Source organism: Camelus bactrianus, chromosome 1, assembly GCF_048773025.1.
Source record: "Camelus bactrianus isolate YW-2024 breed Bactrian camel chromosome 1, ASM4877302v1, whole genome shotgun sequence".
Classification (NCBI taxonomy): domain Eukaryota; kingdom Metazoa; phylum Chordata; class Mammalia; order Artiodactyla; family Camelidae; genus Camelus; species Camelus bactrianus.
This window is the reverse complement of record NC_133539.1, coordinates 4406119-4423140: the sequence shown is the minus strand read 5'-3', so window position 1 is coordinate 4423140 and position 17022 is coordinate 4406119. Positions and strand designations below refer to the sequence as shown.

Here is a 17022-nt window from a genome sequence, read left to right as displayed (position 1 = left end):
ATGGAGACTTTGATAAAAGTATTCACCGAGTAAGTCCATTCTGATGACTCAATCAGTTAATGTGGATAAAGCTCCAGAAACATGCCTGCCATGAACAGGCTGGGTAAAGCTACTTGGACCCACACCATCTCCCAATGTGGGGAAGACCATGGCCTCCAGGATAAGGAGACACTGGTGTGTCCAACCCAGGTTATGCCTCCCTCTAACTCTGTAAGTGTAGGTATAAGCCTTACCTCTCCAGAGTTTCATTTCCTCAAATTTGAAATGAGGGCGTTGGGATAGGAAGATTCCAAGGTCTGAATTCTAAAAGTCTATGATTTTCTAAGATATCCACAGAGACAACTTATCTTACCATCTAATCAGCTCTTAAAAAGTTTTAGTCATTTATGGGACAAATATATGTCAAGAAAACTGGCCATGAAATTAATTTCAAAAGAAATGAATATATCAACAGAGGTAAGAGTGAGCTTCTGAAGGGAGATCTCCTAATGGGCAGACGTAAAGAATGCTCTAAAAGAAGTACTTTTAAGATCGGTGCTAGCTCCGTGGTTTGCTAAGTATTCCAGCATTGGAGAGTGTCATTGTTAAAAGTACTGATAAGAGGATTGATCCCAGTCCCATTTTTAACATTAGTATTTTGTATTTTCCTAAGTTGGAGAATTATTTTCATTCTCATCTCAAACCGGAGAGACTTTCAGAAGTTTAGGGATCTTCCAAGACCCTCATTCCTGCACTCTGTGTGCAGTGTGATGTGATGTTCATGTGACAATTCCACATCTGCAAGAGATCCATTGGGCAATGATTCAGGTACTCAAGGGCCTGACCCCAGAAACATCATTATACACAGAGGGGGAAACTGCCTGCACAGAAAAATACCTCGATGAACAGACCTTTGTGGAGAGTGGAGTCTATGGCCATAAGTTGGAAAGAGGCAACAGAGACAGGTGAACTAATCAAACTCATCAGTGAATAAGAATTTGCTCCTAGTGGACAGTGGGAGACAGAAAAGGCAGAGAATAGAAGAGAACAGGTCAGTGGCGAAGGCCTGCAGGAAGAGTCCATTATCCCAGGGACAGGGTCACCTAAGCAGGGGTATGAGTCCAAATGAAGTTTATGTGTCTGCATGATATTTGTTTGTAAGCTATAAAATCAATCCATCTCCCCAAACCTTCAGTAAACAAATGGCTCAGGTGGAGGAATTTTTAATGGAAATCAAGGAAAGGAGCCAAGTTCTATGTCTCAGCCAGGAGACAACAGAGACAAGAGAAAGTGCCCAGGTGGAGATAGAGGAAGTGTCTTTCCTCCACGAGGCCTCATCACAGGAGCCACAAACCTAGAGTTTGGGCACCTTCTCTGTTAGCATCCAAAGTCCCGCATCCTGAGAACCCTCAGTCCCAGTAACGTGCACACATACCATGGAGTGCCCTCTCCGTTTAGCTGACTATTGGCCTCACCAGCATCAGGACCACTGCACTGTCATAGTTAAAAATCTCTGCAACTGTTTCATCTCCCCATCTCCCAATCCAGCCCCAGATCTTCTCAAAGCAGGGATACTCCTATGGTGCACTGAACCCCATCTGCTCAGAATGGTATGTGGACGGAAATTCTCCACTCCTCTCAGGCTCCCGAGACCCTCCATGACTCAGCACAAACAGCCCACCTGTTGAAGGGCCTGCTTCCTGCCAGTTGCTGCCTTGATGCTCCACGCCCCCGCCAGGATGGGAAAGGCAATCTCCTCTTCCCATATGCACAAACGTTGCCCCAACCCACAATAGACAAGTGACCCCTAAGGGGTTGCAACCTCCATGCCTGGACACTCTTGGTCTCTGATGGAAGGTGGGTAAGAGACATTCCCCAGGCAAGTTGCTTGCAAATGCACTGTGGTGCTGCTAGCCTAGGGCAGGGACAGCATCCTCCATGCCCAACTTTCAAGTGTGTGCACCCGCTCCACCCACACCCCTGCCCACCAAGACGCAGGGTGTCAGTGTTTGCTGGACAGCGCAAGGAGGAAGGGACTAGGAAGGGCTCGGGGTACCAGAGGGATCAGAGGGGCAGCAGTGGTCACTGGGAGGGATTAGGGAGGTGGAGGCAAAATGCGGCTTGGGGCATTGTGTATGAGGTAGATGCAAGAGACAATTAAGGGGGTTATTGTGGGCTGGGCAGAGAGGTACAGAGATGTCCACCATCTGTGCAACTATTATTACCTAATGCTATTATATGAACATCAAGACAACTCTAATAGGTCAGACACATGCTATCACTTGCCTTTTCTTAAAACACCTTTATAAGATATAACCGGCATTCAACAAGCTGCAAATGTTTATTGATGTTTTAACATACGCACACACCCAAGAAGCCACCACCATAATTAAGATTAAAAACAGATCCATCATCCAAAAGTCTATGTATCCCCCTATGTAATCCCTCCTTCCCCCACTTCACAAGGCAACCACTGAAGTGCTTTCCACCGTTATGGATTAGTCTGCATGTTTTAGAGTTTTATATAAATAAGATCACATAGTACACACATTTTTACCTGGTTTTTTTCTATTCAGTATAACTGTTTTGAAATTCCACCCTGCTACTGTCTCATCAATAATCCATTCCTTTTCATCCACTTGTGTAAGTAAGTAACAATCTGTTTACTCATTTATCTGATGGTGGGCTCGGACTCATTTTTGGCTAGTACAAATAAAGCTGAACACTCATATCAAACTCTTTGTGTGGACATATGTTTTGAGTAAGTACCTAAGAACAGAATGGATGGAATATATGGTAGGTGTTCCTCTTTTTAAGAAACTGCCAAACTTCCAAAAAGGCTGTATCATTTTCCTACCAGAAGTTTATGAGAGTCCCATGTGTTTCATATTCTCATTAACACTTGGTCTAGTCATTGTTTTTAATTTTAAATATGTAGAGGGATCGACAGTATTGTGGTGTTAATTCGCATTTCCTTGAAGATTAACGATGCTAAGCAAATTTCCAATGTGCTCATTAGCCATTGTATATCTTTTTTGTTGCGGTATCTCTCCAAATCTTTTTCCCATTTCTTAAAATAGGGGTGTTTGTTTTCTTATGATTGAGTATTTAGATGTCATATTTCTGAACAAAAGGCCTTTAACAGATATATGTCTTGGAAGCATTTTCTCCCAGGCAGGGGCTTGCCTTTTTATTTTCCTAACAGTATCCTTAAATAAACAGAAGTTTTTAATCTTGATAAAATCCAATGTAACAATTTGTTTTCTATGGATTGAGATTTTCGTGCCATGTCTAAGAAATCTTTACATAACTCAAGGTTGCAAAGATTTTCTCCCATTTTTCTTTAAAAGTTTATTGATTTATATTTAGATCTATGATCCATTTTGAGTTAATTTTGTACACGGTACAAAGTATGGATTGAAACTTTTTTTTGCATGTGGATATAAAAATTTTCCAGCATCATTTATTGAAATAACATTTTTTTTCACTCAATTGTCTTTGCACCTTTATCAAATTTCAGTTGTCCATATATGTATGGATCAATTTCTGGATTCTATTATTTAGGTTTATAATACATCAAAGTCAAGAAGTGTTAACCCTCTTGAATTATTATTTCTACTCTTTAGAGTTCTTTGGGCTATTCCAGGTCCTCTGTATTTCAATATAAATTTTAGAATCAACTAATTAATCTCTGTTTGTTTTTAAAAAAAAAAGGCTTCTGGGTTTTCACTGGGATTGTATTGAATCTATAGGTTATCTGGGGGAGAACTGACATCTTAACAATACCAAAACCTCCAAATCATTAAAAAATTTTTTTTTCTTTTATGTCTCTCAGAAATGTTTTGAAATTTTCAGTTGAAGTGTTCCACACTTTGAGTCAGACTTATCCCTAAGTATTTCTTGTTTTTTGATGCTATTATAAACAGTATTTAAATTTTTTTTCTACCTACAATGTGTGTGTGTGTTGATCTTGTATACTTCTATTTTGATAAATTCACATATTTGAATAGCTTTTTTTGTAGATGCCATCAGACTTTTTTAAATCAAAGATTGGCATCTACATTTGTAGATGATGAATTTTTTCTTTATAATCAGGATGCCATTTGTTTACTTTTCTGGCCATACTGCATTGGGTGCAACCTCCAGCACAATGTTGAATAGAAGTGGTTAAAGCATACATCCTTGTAGTCATCATCTTTGGAGGAAAGCATGTAGTCATTCACCACTAAGCATGGTATCAGCTGCAGTAGAATTTCCTTAGCTGCTTTTTATCAAATTGAGAAATCTCTCTTCTATTCCTGAGTGTTCTGAGAGTTTTTATCATAGGAGGATGTTGTATTTTGTCAATGATTTTCTGCACCTACTGAAGTGATCACATGTGTTTTATTTTTAATATGTTAATATAGTGAATTACCTTGATTAATTTGCAAATTTAAAATCAACTTTGCATCCTGGAGCTAATAAGCCCTTTTGATATGTTGTTGTATTATCCTTTTTATATGCCACTGGATTCAATTTGATAAAATTTTGTTCAGAATTTTTACATATATATTCATGGGAAATATTTGTGGTTTTTTTCTCTTATAATATCTTTGTCTTGTTTTATTATCAGGGTAATGCTGATCTCATAAAATAACTTGGGAAGTATTCTTTCCACTTCAACTTTCTGGAAGAATTTGTGTAGAATTTTATTATTTCTTCCTCAAGTATTTGGTAGAATAAAGAGGGAACCAAAATGAATATGAAAAGGAATATATATATATATTATAAAATAATATAACAAATATAAAATATAATAATATAAATATAACTGAATCACTATGCTGTATACCAGAAATTAACACAACATCGTAAACTGACTGCACTTCAATTAAAAAACAAAAGAGTGAATCAATTTGAGTCTGGAATTCCATTGTAGGAAAATTTTCTGTTACAAATTCAAATTCCTTAATAGATATGGGGCTATTCAGCCCATTTCTTCTTGAATGAGTTCTGGCATTTTATATTTTTCAAAAAATGTATAATTTCATTTGAGTTGTTGGATTTATTGACATATTCATGTTCTTAAAATTCTTTTATTATGGTTTAAATATCTGCAGAATGATGACTAATGTAAAATATTAATGACTATATATATATATTGATTACATCTGTAGGATAGTAGTGTAACCTCTTGACATTGATAATTTGTCTTCTCTCTTTTATTTTCCTCTTAAGTGGATCAATTTTATTGATTTTACTGATCTTTTTCAAAGAAATAACTTTTGGCTCCACAGATTTCCTTTGTTTTATAATATACTAATTTCCACTCTGATCTTTATTATTTCCTTTTTGCTCATATTGGTTTGAATTTAGTCTTTTTTTCTGGAGTTAAGATCACTTGAGATCACTAAGAGAGACCATTTTTCATTTCTAATGTAAGTTTTTAGAACTATAAACTTCTCCCCCTAAACATTACTTTAATGACATTCTCCAAATTCTTAGATTGTTCTTTCATTTTTACTCAGTTCAAAATACTTTATTTACCTCCTGCTTTTTCTTTGACATAGATCATTTAGAAGTATTTTTTTAGTATCCAAGTATTTGAGGATTTCCCAGAAATTATACTGTTAGTAACTCTAATTTAATTCCACTGTAGTCAAAGAACATACTTTATATGACTTAACATTTAAAAAATTCATCTGACCAGTTTCATTCACAATATGGTTTATTTTAATAAATATCTGTGTGTTCTTAAAGAGAATGTGTATTGTGCTATCATTGGATGGAATGTTCTGTATTTAAGCATCATTTGGGTCAAGTTGATTAACAGTGCCATTCAAGCATTCTTTATTCTTGCTCATTTTCTGTCTACTTCTGCCAGTTACTAAGAGAGGGACACTGAAATCTCCAACTATACATTTTGATTTGTCTGTTTCTTTTTGCAGTTTCATCAGTTATTATGTCATCTATTGTAAAGTTATGTTTTAGGTGCATAAAAATTTGTAATAGTCATACTCTCTTAATTAATTAACCTCTTTTACATAATGACTTCCTTTAGCCCTGATAATATTCTTTCCTCTGAAATATATTTTGTTCATATTAACATAGGATACTCCAGCTTTCTTTTGATATTTGCTTTTAATTATATTTATCTGATTTGATGAACATGGTATACCTTTTCCCATTCCTTTACCTTTGTCACATCTATGTCTTCATATTTAAAGTGTGTTTCTTTTAAGCAGCATTTGAATCTAACTTGGCAATCTCTGACCTCAATTCAGATTATTGGAACATTTATGTTTAATGTTGATTATCAGTATCATTAATTTTAAGTCTACAATCTTGTTATTTGATTTCTATTTTCACCATATGTTGTTTTCTTTTTCCTATTCTTTGTTTTGGATTAAGCATTTTTTCTCTTTTGTTGGCTGATTAGCCATAACTCTTTGTTTTGTTACTTTAGTGATTGCTTTAGGTTTTATAATATACATCTATAACTTGTCACCATCTATAGCCAGGTGATATAAATGGAAAAAGAACTTTACAATACTCTATGTCTTTACTCCAGGACTTAGTGCCATTGTTGTCACCCATTTTACTTCTATCTATATTAACATAAGACATTGCTACTATTTTTGCTTAAACAGTCAATTATCTTTTAAAGTATGAAGTTTAAATAACCAAAAATGTACATGATTTATTTACCCATGTAACTGCCATTTCTATCAATCTTCTTTCCTTTGAGTAGCTCTAAGATCCCACCTGGTGTCATTTTCCTTCTGATTGTAAGACTCTCTTTAAGATTTCTACCAGTAAATGTCAGCTGCTGATGAATACTTTCAGCTTTTATGTGTCTAAGAAAGCCTTTATTTCACCTTTATTTTTAAAAGATACTTCCACTGGATATAGATTTCCAGATTTCCAGATCACTTTTCTTTCAGTACTTTAAAGATATTGCCTCACTATTTTCTCACATTGATTCTGATGAGAAATCTATTGTCATTCTTATCTTTGTTCCTCTGTGTATAATGTGTCTTTTTTCCTCTGGCTGTTTTAACATTTTCTCTTCATTATTGGTTCTGAGCAATTTGATTATGATGTGTCTTGATATATTTCTCTTTATGTATCTTGTGCTTGAGGTTTGTTGAGCTCCTTGTATCTGTGGGTTTATACTTTTCATCAAATTTGGAAAATTTTGGCTAATCTTTCTTCTACATTGTTTTTTATTTCAACATCTATTCCTTTGGGACATATGTTCCTATTCTATTTGTATATTAAGCTACTTGAAGCATAAGTAAAACAAAAAGACAAACTACAGAATGGGAGAAAATTTTTGCAAATGAAACCAACAAACGCTTGATCTCCAGAATATATAAGCAGCTCATACAACTTCATAAGAAACAACCAAACAACCCAATCCAAAAATGGGCAAAAGACTTAAACAAGCAATTCTCCAAGGAAGACATATAAATGATCAATAGGCACATGAAAAAATGCTCAATATCACTAATTATCAGAGAAATGCAAATCAAAACTACAATCAGGTATCACCTCACATCAGTCAGAATGGCCATCATTCAAAAATCCATAAATGACAAATGCTGGAGAGGCTGTGGAGAAAGAGGAACCCTCCTACACTGCTGGTGGGAATGCAGTTTGGTGCAGCCACTGTGGAAAACAGTATGGAGATTCCTCAAAAGACTAGGAAAAGACTTACCGTATGACCCAGGAATCCCACTCCTGGGCATATATCCAGAAGGAACCCTACTTCAGGATGACACCTGCACCCCAATGTTCATAGCAGCACTATTTACAATAGCCAAGACATGGAGACAGCCTCAATGTCCATCAACAGATGACTGGATAAAGAAGATATGGTATATTTATACAATGGAATACTACTCAGCCATAAAAACCAACAACATAACGCCATTTGCAGCAACATGGATGCTACTGGAGAATGTCATTCCAAGTGAAGTAAGTCAGAAAGAGAAAGAAAAATACCATATGAGATTGCTCATATGTGGAATCTAAAACAAACAAACAAACAAACAAACAAAGCATAAATACTGAACAGAAACAGACTCATAGACATAGAATACAAACTTGTGGTTGCCAATGGGGCGGAGGGTGGGAAGGGACAGACAGGATTTCAAAATTGTAGAATAGATAAACAAGATTATACTGTATAGCACAGGGAAATGTACACAAGATCTTATGGTAGCTCACAGAGAAAAAAATGTGACAATGAATATATATATGTTCATGTATAACTGAAAAATTGTGCTCTACACTGGAATTTGACACAACATTGTAAAATTATTATAAATCAATAAAAGATTTTAATTAAAAAAAGCATTTTTCAATTTTTTGAATACTTTTTAAGAGCATTTTTAAGTTTAAAGAAAAATTTCACTAAAAGTAGAGATAGTTCCCATATACCTGTCCCCACACCCTACAGTTTCTCTCATTATTAGCAATTTGCATTAGTGTGATACATTTGTTGTAGTTAATGAACCAATATTTAGACATTACTATTAACCAAAGTCCATGGTTTACACTGAGGTTCAATCTGTGCTGCACAGTTCTATGAATAATGTCATGTGTCTGCCATTAAAGTATTATATAGAATAGTTTCACTGCCCTAAAAATGTCCAGTGATCCACTTATTCACCTTCCTTCCCTCCTCCAACCCCTGGTAATGACTGATCTTTTTACTGTCTCCACAGTTTTGACTCTTCCACAATGTCATATAGTTCGAATCACACAGTATACAGCCTTTTCAGATTGGCTGCTTTCACATAATAGTATGCATTTAAGTTTCCTCCATGTCTTTTCGTGGTTTGATAGCTCATTTCTTTCTATCACTAACACTCCATTGCATGGATATACTAGTTTGCTTATTGTTAAAGAAAAATTATTTCTGATACTTGTTAAAATGTAAAGGATGACTTTACTCAAGACTTTTGCAATAGGGCTCATGACTATTCCAATTGAGAGAGAATTTTTTCTCAACTCCAAATATAGTAAGAACAAGTGAGGATTTATAGCCAACAAGCAGAGTGAGGGGGTTAGTGGATGGAAAATTACTAAGAGGAGACATCAAGGTTGAGGAGATTCTTGCCAAAGGCAGGCCCAAGACTTATTCACATCAAAGGTAAGATGATAAACATGACTGGATGTCAAGAGTGATCAGGTATCAAAGGTGGGGAATGACTTAGCAGGATTCTTGCTAAAACTGGGCTCAGGGATAACAGACACAGAAGGTCAAGGTCAAGGACTATTCAAGAAAAGGGCTCAGAGGAGCCTGACTCAAGTTTAGTCAAGGAGAGGATCTGTCACTCTTCATTCACATGCTGAAATACATCTTTGTTGTGTCCAATTTTTGGCAAGTATGAATAAAGCCACTGTAAATTTCAAATGCAGGTGATTCTGTCCTCTATCTGGAAACTTAAGGCAGTAAACCGGGGCAATCACTGGGCTCAGCTGTTTCTTCCAGTTTCTCACGGACCACTTTCCTTCACCAACTGATGGCCAGTCTTGAAAACTGTTGCTTTTTATGTTTTGTCTGTGTGCTGTTGTTGTTTCAGATAAATGGGTAAATTTGGTCTCTGCTACTCTATCTTGGCCATAAGCAGAAGCCCCAGTCAAACGTTATTAACCACAATTTACTAAGGAGAGAACAATCACTAGAAATGTTTTGACTTGCCCAAGGTCATGTAGCTAATTACTATTTGCTAAGGAGAAACATAACACAGCAGGGCAGTGCTGTTTCAAGTCGCCCATCTGTACTTCAGTCCTCAGAACAAAAAGGGCAAGAAAGCATTTTATTTAAAGGAGAACTAGGATTGCTGATTAAGGAGACAATGGATGAACCTTTCTTGTTTTGTTGACAGTCAGACCTAAATCAAAGTCACTGAAAACTGTTAAAAATAAGAATTCCATGTACTTCCAAAGGAGAGATTATGAGGCCATTTTACCTAATGGATTATTCCAGGAAAACCACAATGCCAGTCGAGAGGGACACTGAGACATTTTGGAGAATACGCCCTGAGTCGTTCTGCTCAAACCTGCAGTACAGCCATCACTGAGTAACATAAATATCCCTTACCTGACCTTCCAAATAGACATCCAGCTCTGTACTAGCATCGACATAACAATGGTGAAACCAGATTTTCAAGCACCCAATAAATAATCTAAAAGGCTACTGCAACCATAATGTGCTCATAAGAAGTTGTAAAATTAAATGAGAAAAGAGATTTCATTTGGGCAACATGACTATCGGTCTTGTGTGTTCTAACTGACATGGCAGTGGTGTGTACGACAGACTCAGGTGTAAGAACACCAGCACATAAACAGCAAGCATGCGGCAGCATGGAAGGGGGAAGGCTGCATAGATGTCAGATAAGATGGAGGAATTTCCACCCCTCTAAAACTCACATGGTCCATTCCATGACAAATTTAGAAAACAGCAGTTAAAACAGAAGTAAGCATTTAATTATTTTATCTGACAGGAAACCCAAGGCAGAAATAACAGATTAACACCTACAAGTATAGCTGTTTGAAGTTTCAGGTTTTACTATAAGTGGTACTTTGTAGTTTATAAAAATGTTTTTATGACACATCATTAACCTTGTCAGCCTGCCAGGGAGAAGGCATTCACTATGTCTCCCTGTTTGTCAGCCTTAGAAGTTCCTATACAAATTTCATGTGCTTTATTTTAATTATTTGGGGTATCAACTTTTCACAACGCCAATTGATTAAAGCCAATGTTTTTCTCCCTTTCTTAACCGCATTTTCATGCAAGTCTTGGATTCATGAGCATGTCATGGAGATCAAGCTAGAGTTGGGAAATGACTAGCTAGCAGAACGAGTCGTAGTCTGATGTTTGATTGCTTACATCAAAGAGATCACATGCAGGAATTCAGAAACATCTCATATTATGTTCATGTTGTGATGACTTCAAGTAGCACCTTCACACTTGCTGCAGAAATTATTACAAAGCTCCCCCAGCTACCTGGTGCCTAAGACAATAATCAAAGTCACATTTTCTTTACCCCATCATTATACAATGTCAGTCTACCATAGTATTTGGAAGGCTAAGCTTTAAGAAAGGTAGCAACATTGTTTGCTAACTGGAGTCTAGCTGCGTTTATTATTTTCTGGGCTTTATTAAAGGTACAGAATGACACTGTGTCCTGTATGTATAACCGTCAACGTCTCTGAACCTCAGATTGTATTCCTGGTTTGGCTTGTAGCAATGGCAATTTAAAAAATGCAGTATGATGTTAAAAGGAATGTAATCGATTCAGGGTTTATTTATTGACAGCACTTTAACATGTGACAGTCAAAAATGTTAAAAGAGCCTTTTTTTAAAAACTTCACAAAGACTGTAAGAATATTAGATTGATACTGTTTCACTAACAATAAACACTGATGCAACAGTTTTATTCCATCAATTCCTTGTCCACTGTTCTCCCTTTGCCCTCCCTACTCCCCTGCTGCCTGCCTTTAGGATGGAGTCATAGGGGAAAGAGCAGAGAGGGGGACATGAAAGCAAACACAATGGGTGTGAAATACTAAAACTTAGTATCAATTAGTTAAAATACAGTAAGTTTGGGATATAGTTTAGACCTTATCGACTTGATATCATTAATTTCAAGTTCTAGTTCCAGCAACGTGAAGCACTCCAAAATCCAGTCAAAAGATGCTCTGACATCTCAAAGCAGCATCTCAGTCAGTATTAGACTGAACTGATGATAGGATTTCCACTGATTCTCAGCTGATGACTTTTTCTCTCCCCATTTTTTTTTTACAACATCCTCAGAAAATACCATAATGCCTGGAACAGAAGCCAACTTTCCATTATAACTGTGACCCAACTTGATTTATTTGTCCATTGTCTGACTCCCTCATTAGAACATAAGTTCTGTGAGGAAGAAACCCATGCTTTTCCCCCCATCCACCCTGTGTACCTGGCACAGTGCCTGAATCAAAACAGAAGCTCAAGGAGTATTTGTTGAGTGACTACATTAAAACTGACCCAAGAATGGTATTGCAAACTTAATGTTAGTTCCACTGAAGGATTTCTCCCTTTTTCAGTGTTTGGTGATTTACAGAAACAGGGTTGTTAGGGAGTATGTCTGCATTGAATGGGGTTGTTCTTGACATGTCTTTGTTCAAACAGCAAAAACGTTGACTAAAAATAGAAATACCTCAGCAAGAAAAAAGCTACAGGTGAATTTACAGGAATCTGTATATTTGTTTCACTGAGGACGAGAACCACTAATTTGAGTTTTAGTTCCAACAGTAAATAAGGCACTCTAGGATCCAGTCAAGAGATGCTCTGACATCTCAAAGCAGCCATTAGAAGAGTGGACAAATGAGAGGATTTTCATGGGTTCTCAGCTGTTGGCATATTGTCTGTCATTACTCATCCAGATCCCCGGCAGGCACAGAAGGAACAAAGTTCAAGGAACCGTACTCACCAGCCTTGATGTGGACATCCTGACTTCTAATTTTCCCTGAAGGATTTTCAGCTGTGCAATAGTAAGTATTATCATGGATTAAGGTACTAAAGCTTGAAGGAGGGAAGGGGAAGATTTGGAGAGTGCCGTTGGGGTGGACGTGGCGGATCCCGGGGACATCGTAGATCTCCTCACCCGTCGCTAGGTACCATCTGAGAGACACAGGAGGGATGCCTGCAGCGGGGCAGGGCACCAGGGTCCCCGTGGTGCTCGCAAACACTACCTCTTGCAGAGATGCATTGACAAAGTAGAGGCTGGAGTGAAGGTCCTCACTGAAAACTACAAGAAGACAACACAAGAATATGTCAGTAAAGTGCACCTTCTGAACTCATCCTTCAATCAGCTTGGCCTCAGGTGGTTATGCTGAGAAACTGTCATGAGGCTAATCTACACCGAAATAATTCAAAATTGCTCAATCTATTATAGACAGAGAGGCCAGTACTGAAAAATGTGGCCCATGTTTATCTCATATTTTGTCCACAGGCTAAGTTATCCTGGATCTTAACTTTGAAAAGATTACTCTTCAACCCCCTGCCCCACACCCTGTTCCATCTCCAAGATACTGACCACTACTGGAATTTACATTGTGCATTTCGTATTCATTTATTGAATGATATAGGCCCTCAAGAACAAAAGGCCCATTAAGAGCAATGCCATGATTTGCTCACACTATTGAATAGGGCACAGAGCAGAACAGCCAGTGGGTACTTAATAAGAAGGTACTGACTGAATGACTAAATCTAGTTGCTAGGATCAAACTGCTCTGGTTGAAAGGTACATTGAGAGCTAATTCTGAGTGAAATTCATCACAGTTTTTTTAATTAAAATTAAAGATCATACGTAAAGCATTTTAAAAAGCACAGTTGGTTTTCTGAACATAGTGTCCAATTAACAATGCATCTTTTTAAAAAAACAAATGCATTTTTAAAATATATTTTTTATTGAAGCATAGTTGGTTTACAACGTGCTAATTCCTGGTATACAGCTTAGAGATTCAGTTACACATATACATATTCCTTCTCATATTTTTTTCATTATAGGCTATTACAAGATACTGAATATCATTCCCTGTGCGATACAGTAGGTCCTTACTGTTCATCTATTTTTATATAGTAGTTAGTATCTGCAGATACTAGCAATGCATTTTTCATTGAAAATATGTAGCACTAATAAAGAGAACTTTGACAAAAGTAACATTCAATTCCACCAGCCTATGACAGATTCTGTTTCAATTTTTCTCTTCTGATCCATCTGCCTACATGCCCATATAATTAAACTATGTCATAATGTGCATACATAAAACATGCAGTTGTTACAGATTCTGCTTCATTCTCTTAACATTACTTCATGTACATAATGCCATGTTTCACAGACTTCACAAGTACAGCTGACCCTGGACAACATCGGTTTGAACTGCATGGGTCCACTTACATACAGACTGTTTTACAGTATTACACTATCTGCAGGTAGTTGAATCTTTGGATGCAGAGGAACATCAGATATAGATAGTGGACTGTAAGTTACATGGGTATGGACATTTTATATAATATGATTTTCTAAACTATTTCCCTAATCTGGGCTACTTAAGTTGTTTCTGTTTTGATTACTACAAATAAAATGTCTGCAAACCTGTTCACATACATTTGGCTTTTTCATTTATTGAATGCCTCATTCATTTATGGAGTATCCTTTATGTGAACCAAAGAAAATTAACTTGTAGAATCCAAAAATTAAACAAAAGATGTAAAAACGCCATGAAGACCTACTTCCCAGATGTCTGTGCTTATATATGGCTTTCTAAAAACAAGTGCATACCCAGTCACATATTCACAAGAGAAAAAAGAAGCCCTAGACATTGGAATTCATGTCACTGGGCAGAGATGAGAGTAACATTTATTATGCCCACGCCGTACCTGGCCATGTCATGAAACTCAAGGTGTTATTTCATTTACTCTTGTGAACAACAGCCCTGCCAGGTGAGCACAGGTTCTTCTCTGCAGAAGATGAGGTGGAGACTCAGAGGAGTCACTTGAGCCAGAATTCAAGGCTAGGAGGTTGCAGAACCAGGACTCAGTCTTCCTGATGCAGGTTTTATTTCATCATATGGCTGTCCTTACTGTACAAAGCCCAGTCTTGGGGGAGCTGTATTCATGAGATTTGCTGCCCTCCAGATATCTTACTTGGACATCCATCCGCTTTCTCTCGGTCTCTGTCACCAGAAGGACCATGAGTTTGCCCCATGGCCAGTACTGGCTATCTCTGAGCTGGCAGCAGAGTGAACGCCATTTGTCAAAAGATAGTGGAGAAAAATACACTTTATAAAAGTGACAGATTTTTCTCAAAGAGAAGCCAGGCAGTGGTGTTCATCAAATAGTAATCATTTGATGGTTTTCTCCCCGAAACATAACCAAAGTCTTTAGCAATGCTCCGTAAATCAGAATATCAACATCATTTCTAACTAAGAAATTAGTTCAGACCAGAAGCATAGTTATCAGTTAAACACTGCAGCTTTCCACTCAAATAAAAATGCTGATAGTACCACTGTGATTTTGAGTTTTCTAGGAATTAGACATTACCCAAAACATACTGTTAGGAATGAGGTAACTGTCACTCTTGAGGCTAATTAATTCCACCCAGATTCATTCTTTCCCCTCCCCACATTACTAGTCTGTCAACTGAACTGTGGGTAATTCAAACTAAATGAAATTTAGTCATACTGGAATTTGCTCTCTTGTATCATAAAAATAGCCTTGTTAAGAATGGCAGTTTTTGAAAATATAAGTGTGTATAAAAATATTTCTTAATTAAATGTAGAGTTTCATCTTGTAAGCCACATTCTAAGACTCAGCTTATGAAATTATTTAAATGACTGTGAGAAAAATGCAAAATAAATGTTTAATCCTAGTAGTTAAAGAGATAAGTGACCTGTGGGGGATTACTGTCACTTCTCCTTACATTTTTTTAGGTATTTCACATGAGTCTTTCTATTTCACACCACTGAGCTTAATAATGTAACATAAACTCATTCTCTAAGATACACATCATATGGCCACAAGCAAAAGAAAACCCAAACTATATTCCAACAGCTTTTATTTCTTCCATCTAAGGGACCATCCATCTGCTTAAACAATGGTACTTCATTTTATGGAGGGCTGCATGCACTTTAAATACAGTAACATTTGCTCCCTCCAGTAAGGGCACAGGCAATCTTAATGTGAATTGTGTGTATATATGAAAGTTCCTTAAAAATAATTGCAGTTTATTAACAGAAAAGCTAAACAAAACATTTTGCAGAATATTGTTGTGAGATTCAAGGTATAAAATCCTGGGGTATGAACACTAAGGGCACTAAAGGAAGGGGCTCTGGAGAACTGTTTCTTCGCATGCAGATTTCTCCATATTTTATATCATTATAACAGATGGTATAACCAAGGCTCCAGTGATAAACAGAAAGGAGAATGTTACTCTAAAAAGAAAAATAAGTCAATATTGCTTTCTTTAAAATTCAAATACGGCAAAGTGAAAGGAAGAAATGTGGGAGAAACTGTACAGGAAGCAATGCCATGAGCATTCATTCATGCAACAGTATTTATTGAGCAACTGTTATGTGCAAGGCCCTGTGCAAGGTCTCAGTTACACAGATCTGTAGGAGTCATGTTACTGCTCTCAAGGAATTTTTGGTCTAAAGGGTGCCATGCTCATGTTAGGAGATCAAAGATAACTGTTTGCTGAGTGTTGTGACAGAATTAGCAACAAAGTGCTACAGAAACATAAATGATGGAGAAATTAACCCAACCTGGGGAAAATGAGGAAAGCTTCCCAAAGGAGAAGGGAAAGCGTATTCTAGGCAGAGGGCAAAGACATGTTAGGACACTGAGTTGTCACAGGCAGGAGAAAAGTCAGAAGATACTGGATACCAGGAACTTCAGGGCAGAACTGACAGTCACACAGAATCTTGTAGAGGAAGCTTCAGGGTCTTAATAATCACTGCTTCTGTACATACTTACTCAGCACCTAGCAAGTACCTGTCACTTGCTAAAGCCTTGGGATATGCTTATGCCCAAGGTTTGAAGGGTGATCCTTGGAAGCTTCCATTTCAAAAGTTTATTGTGAAGTCTAGATCATAAGCGTGTCAGACCTCAAGCTAAGAAGCATGTGCTTAATTCTGGGGACAATAGGGAGCCCCATCCCTAGGCATACATCCAAGAGGAATGAACACATGTCTGTGCAAAAACTTGTGTACAAATGCTGAAAGCAGTGTTATATCTAATAGTCAATGTGGAAACAACTCAAGTGTCCATCAACTGAAGAATGGATGAACAAAACGTGGTATACCCATGCAACGGAATTATACTCAGCAATAAAGAGAAACGAAACCCTGACGTGTGTTATACTCAGGGATGACTCCTAATGACATTATGCTAAGTGAAAAGAGTAAGTCACAAAAGAGCACATACTACATGATTACACTCACGTGAAATGCCCCGAAAAGGGAACTCTATATAGAGACAGAAAGTGGACGAGTGGTTTACTT

At 37.1% G+C, this 17022-nt stretch overlaps 1 protein-coding gene across 1 annotated transcript in view; it reads right to left on the bottom strand.

Annotated features, from left to right (window-relative positions):
• The window catches only part of DSCAM (DS cell adhesion molecule), a 544552-nt gene extending 529823 nt beyond the window's left edge, over positions 1-14729 (bottom strand). Inside the window, exons 1-2 of the mRNA XM_074373020.1 lie at positions 14669-14729; positions 12450-12767 (exon numbers count right to left, since the gene is read on the bottom strand). Of these exons, the coding sequence (XP_074229121.1) occupies positions 12450-12767; positions 14669-14729 (379 nt within the window). The remainder of the gene's footprint in view (positions 1-12449; positions 12768-14668) is intronic.
• Positions 14730-17022: the final 2293 nt, after the last annotated feature.